We start from the raw sequence: 5,754 nt of genomic DNA on the forward strand, positions 1-5,754 counted from the left end.
ACTCCAAAACGAGATCAAACGATGTATCGAGATCAAAACGAGATTAATCTTAAATTTAATATTTTAATTTTACTTATTTTAATCTCTTATTTCAATTTACTAAACTTTTACTTGAATATCATCCTTAATTCAATACAATCAAATTAAATGATTGTACTTCTGGGAATTTGTTTCCTATTCTTAACTCAACTCTACCAATTATTTAAATTATCGTTATTTAATTTTAAAATTAATTTAACTTAAATTTAAATTATTCTGTTTTATGAACTTTAAATTAATTATGAAAATTCTTAATTCAGCTTAGATAGGAGGTACTGTATCCAATACAAGGCACTCCGTAAGTCTGTGTTCAAGTTCAAGTTCAGCGCTCCGCACGGACTTTCGGTTTCATAGAGACCGGACCGTTTTTCATGAAGCTCCACGAGAATCATTGATTCGACCCTCGAGCTACTGATTTGAAATGAGAAAAAAGGACAGTTACGCCCTCATAATGAAGAGGAGTAGCAACGCCAAGAAGAAGGCGCTCGCCCAACTTCGAGGAAGCGAAAAGATGTAGATGAAGGAAGGAAGAAAGGAGATGACGATCGCATCCCTGCTGCCCATCCCCCCACCACCGTAGAGGGAGAAAAAGCAAGCGGAGAAGCTTCTATTCAACACATACACCCGGATCCGGTTTCTCCAACTAACCCCGGGGGTGCTCTTTTCAGAGCGCCTCCGCATCCCTTCGTAAGGGGGATTGCGGCAACTGGGGCGTTGGCCGGATCAGGCGCAGCTACCGATAGCGGTGCTGCGGGGGATCTTAAATTCCCCCATGCCATCACAGCCACAACATGAACAGGGGGGGTGCTTTTATGGATACAACCTCCCCTAGTATCAACCCATTCGATCTAGAACTTGATGATATTAAAAATCAAAGAGAGGTCTACAGAATTTTATATAATCTTAAAAGAGAATACTCTAATCTTGAGACGCAGCGCTACAAAGCTTCGTTAGACCTCGCATTCGAGGATCCAGCTTTCATTAAGCTGGAAGAAAATGTTAAATCTCTTAGAGATAATTTAAATGTTTTTGCTAATGTAAATCACATAAAATTATTCATGATACCTGTGGATTTTGAGTCAATGAACCTAATCCTCAAAGAAAAAGAAACCAACCTACTCGCTCGGTCAAAAGCCTTTTTAAAGGCTAGAAATTCCAACGTAGCCGACGAGTACGGTTTTAAGCTAGTTAAACAAAAGAAAAGGAAAAACTCTGCCGCAACCAGTGAACCCTTCTCCTCTCGGAACTTCTCAGCTCCGGTTTTGGAGGGAGAAAACCGTGAAAATCCTTCACAGGAAGATTCCTCCAGCTCCCGCAGCAAAACTCGCCGGACAATTCATCAAGGTAAATGTTACAAATTCTGATGAGTATCGTCTTGTTTCGGACTTTTTACTCACCAGAGGTGTCGAGTTTATAGGCTTCGCCTTGCAAGAGGAGCGACGACTCAAAGTCGTTATTAGGGGGCTCCCTTTTGACACTCATCGATGAAATCAAAGCCCAAATTGAGGTACTGGGCTTTGAGGTGCACAGCCTCACCCAACTCACAAGACAAGGTGCTAAAAAATCCCCTATGCCATTGTTTTACCTCCAAATCAACCCCACTCCCAATTCCGAGAGAATATTCGAAATCACCGAACTCCTCGGAACTGAGGTCAAAATTGAACACTATAGAGGAAGGAAGGGTCCCAAACAATGCTATCGCTGCCAGGGATTCAATCATTCCTCTGAAATGTGCCAGCTCCCTATTAAATGTTTACGTTGTGCCCAGCCGCACCAAGTCAGGGACTGTGCACATCCCTTTAACGCACCACTCCTGTGCGCTAACTGTGGCGGGGAGCACGCCAGTAACTGGCGTCAGTGCCCCAAATTTCCCGGAAAAGGGAAATATAACTCTTCTAAAACAAATAATATTACCCAAAACAAGGGTAATAACAATAAAAATCCCCGTGTCTCTCAACAAAATCACAAACCGAGGAATTTTCCTGTAACACAAAGTGTTACTCCCAACATTAGCTATTCAGCTATGTTGAAGGGCATTAAGCCATCCCCCCACCCCCTATAATTAAAAACACCATACCGAGTTCCAATATCAGTGAATTCTCTGAAATGTTCAGAGCACTCACGGAACTCGGTAAAGAGGTCGGTAATGATGAGCAATTACTGCAAGCCATGCAGCTCAGCTTCCCCTCTTTTACTCCTAATCACACGTATGCCGATAGGGCATATTTAACTTATATTAATTACTTAAAAATCAAAACGGCCACCGCCGTCCCCACTCCTAAACCGTAATGTCTGATTCACTTACGATTTGTACGTGGAATGCAGCAGGCATTCGCGCGAAATTCCCAGAATTTCGCGATTATGTAATCGATAATAACTTCGATATAATACTTATTCAAGAAACCCACTTCTCTAGTAGAGGTGGAACCCCCCCCCCAAAACTCCCCAATTATTCTATTTATTTTAATAACAGAAATGCAAGGATCGCCTCCGGTGGTACTTGCATTTACATTAAAAATAACTTAATTGATCAAAATATTTCCACCCCCCCTCTTCAAAATTTAGAGGCAACTATTGTTAATATTTTTCTTCCAAATTCACCGCCAATAACAATAATGTCTGCTTATCTTCCCCCCAAGAAAAGTAGAATCCCTTTTCCGGCTGGCGATTTTTCCAAATTATTTTCACTCTCAGCAAATATTATTCTAGCAGGAGATCTAAATGCCAAACACACTTTTTGGAACAATTCCAACAATAATGTGTATGGCAACAAACTGTTGAAATGGGCTCAAAGCACCGGCAACAGAATTATAGCCCCCTTTGGCCACACGCATAATTTCCTAGGTTTTACAAACCCCTCAACGTTGGACATTGCGTTATTCATAAACATCCCTGCAAACGATCACTGATAATGCACTAAGTTCTGACCACTACCCCGTTATCCTAACATTGGATACAGTAACGCTAAATTTGAACACTCCGGGTCAGCTCAACACTGACTGGACGAAATTCACGAGCTTACTTAAAGATAAATCTCCAGCAGATCTCCATTCACTAGATGATGCTGAGAATTCATTAAGGGGTCTAAGGGGTGTTTCGGTTCAAAATTTTCGAATTTTTGAAAAAAATATATGTTATTCTGTTTTATTCTGAACATTTTGACACCAAATTTATGATGATACACAAAATATTTCCGAAGTTATAACAAAAATACTGAAACGCACTTTCTCGAAACAGTAAGTGCCACGCCCCTTTCCCAAACATCGTCTGCAAACTTTCACAGTTTTGTTTTCATTGCCGCGTGTTTTTGCTTTCTTATCCGTCATAATTTCTTAATATCACGTGATAATTATATTTTTAAACATATTATGATCAAGCAGTATTTCTACATCTCAACTCTTCTCACAATCAGTCTTTCGATTGTTGCTTTGTTGATTAAAATTAGCGTCATTAGCGTGAACTTTTTGTTATCATAGATGGATAATTCAAAATCAGTACGGTCAGGAAAGAGAGTGAAAAAAAGAAAGTTTCACGGTAATATGTATGTAAAAAAATCTGTAGATACTGAAAATAATAAAATAATATTTGTTAAAAAAGATATAGAACTTAGTGCAAAGAGCAAAAAGTTGCAATCGCAGTCTTGCTCTAGGCGATCTAGCATAAAGAAAATTTCTGAAAATTTTAAAGGCTATCGTTTAGTGGATATAAATTTATTGTTTTCTGCAATTGCAGAAAAAACTGTGTGCTCTATTTGTTATGGTAAAATAGAGCTGTGTGAGAAATCTCAACGTGGACTGTCTTCTACTTTTGAAATCACTTGTAAAAGTTGCTCCAACATTTCATCTTTCACAACATCAGAAAAGGTTGGTATTAAAAAAAATGCACTGGAAATTAATAGAAGGGCAATTTTGGCTATGCGAACCATCGGTCATGGACTGACTGGTCTACAGATTTTCTGTCAATTTATGTGTCTTCCCACTCCTGTAGAACAGAAAACCTACGATGCTATTAATGAAAAAATTGCTCAGTGTGCAGAGGAAGTTGCCCTAGAAAGCATGAACAATGCTGCACAAGAAGAAAAGGTTTTGTCTCAATTAAGAGAAATTTACAGTAAGTGGAGACGGAACATGGAAGACGAGGGGTCATACTTCTCTTATTGGTGTTTGCTCACTTATCGGAGCAGAAACAGGAAAGGTTGTTGACGTAGAGGTCATGTCTTCTTTTTGTAAAGGGTGCAGCTCATATAAAGGCCCTAAATTTGGTCCTACATATGACAAGTGGATGCTTCGCCATAAAACCAGCTGTCGAAAGAATCACTCTGGGTCAGCTGGTAAAATGGAAGTTGAGGGAATGCTGAGGATTTTTAAAAGGTCTGAGACAAAGCATGGAGTAAAGTATCTAAATTATATAGGAGATGGTGACTGTAAAACTTTCACTGCTATTTCAGATGCTTTGCCATATGGAAATGACTTGCCTGTTGAGAAAATCGAATGCGTTGGCCATATTCAGAAGAGGCTAGGAACACGTTTGAGAAAACTGAAGGCGAATCTTGGCCGGCAGAAGTTAAAAGATGGAAAAACAATAGGAGGAAAAGGAAGATTGACTGATGCTTTAGTTTTAAAGTTAACAACCTATAACGGCAATGGTATTCGAAACCATTCAAACAGTGTAGTAGAGATGCAAAAAGCTGTTTGGGCAGTATGGGCTCACCACCGCAGTGCAGACGATGAACCCATGCATATGTTCTGTCCTCAAGGAGAAGACTCGTGGTGTTCGTATAATCGCGCTGTTCATAACAATACAGTCAACGTCTTCAAGCATAAAAACTCGGTTTCTAAAGTGGTAATGGATAAAATAAAACCCATATTTGCCGATCTTTGCCACCCCAAACTCTTAAAAAAATGCTTGGGAGGAAGGACTCAAAATGCAAACGAGTCTTTTAATTCGGTAATTTGGAAATATTGTCCAAAAGTATTTGGAAGTGGTGTAACTGTAGCTAAAATAGCTACACATTTTGCTACGCTAGCCTTCAATGATGGTATGCAGTCTTTCTTGTCTCTCATGGAAAAACTAGAAGTAAAAATTGACAGAAGAAATTGTGTTGAGTTTTTCCGCAAAGATAATAAAAACAAGCACACTGCTGAAAATCGCAAAAAAGCTTCCACGTTAGATGCTCGTAGAGCCAAACGAATGAAAATAGTACATTCTAAGGAAATGTATAAATTAAAAGAAGGAAAAATGTATGAATCTGGAGGGTTTTGATTTTTAAAAAAGTATTTATTATTATTTCTAAATAAGAATTTTTAAATAAGGTCATAATTTGAAAAATTGAATTTATATTTCATAAATAGTGTAAAATAATTTGCATTTTTACTAAATGTTTCGTATCAATTGAAGTATTTTAAGAGTATTAAAATTTATATGTTTAAATCTATTTTAATAAAAATGTGCATTTTATAATTTAAATTAATTTTACCAGTTTAATATGAATTTAGATAATTTAACTTTTGTTTTCTAAATCTTGCTTTCTGTAAATCACAGTTTGACAGTTTTATGAAATATTATGATAAATACATATGGAAGACAATTGTACAAAATAAATTGCGCAAAATTAATGTAAAATGATTGTGTTACTAATATAATGACAAAATTTGCATTTCTGGATATTTTTATTTATGAAATAAATGACTTTCTAATGGGAAAATGAAATTTTGA

General features: G+C 37.6%; 1 protein-coding gene across 1 annotated transcript; it reads left to right on the forward strand.

Annotated features, from left to right (window-relative positions):
* Window positions 1-830: 830 nt before the first annotated feature.
* On the forward strand, window positions 831-5,301 carry LOC147803130 (uncharacterized). The gene is made up of 3 exons (XM_087152916.1): window positions 831-1,383; window positions 3,772-4,092; window positions 4,139-5,301. The coding sequence occupies exons 1-3, from the start codon at window positions 831-833 to the stop codon at window positions 5,299-5,301; spliced, it is 2,037 nt and encodes a 678-aa protein (XP_087009042.1).
* The last annotated feature ends 453 nt before the right edge of the window (window positions 5,302-5,754 follow it).

The sequence above is a fragment of the Parasteatoda tepidariorum genome, chromosome 10 (assembly GCF_982258835.1).
Source record: "Parasteatoda tepidariorum strain Cologne lab strain chromosome 10, Ptep-v5.0, whole genome shotgun sequence".
NCBI lineage: Eukaryota > Metazoa > Arthropoda > Arachnida > Araneae > Theridiidae > Parasteatoda > Parasteatoda tepidariorum.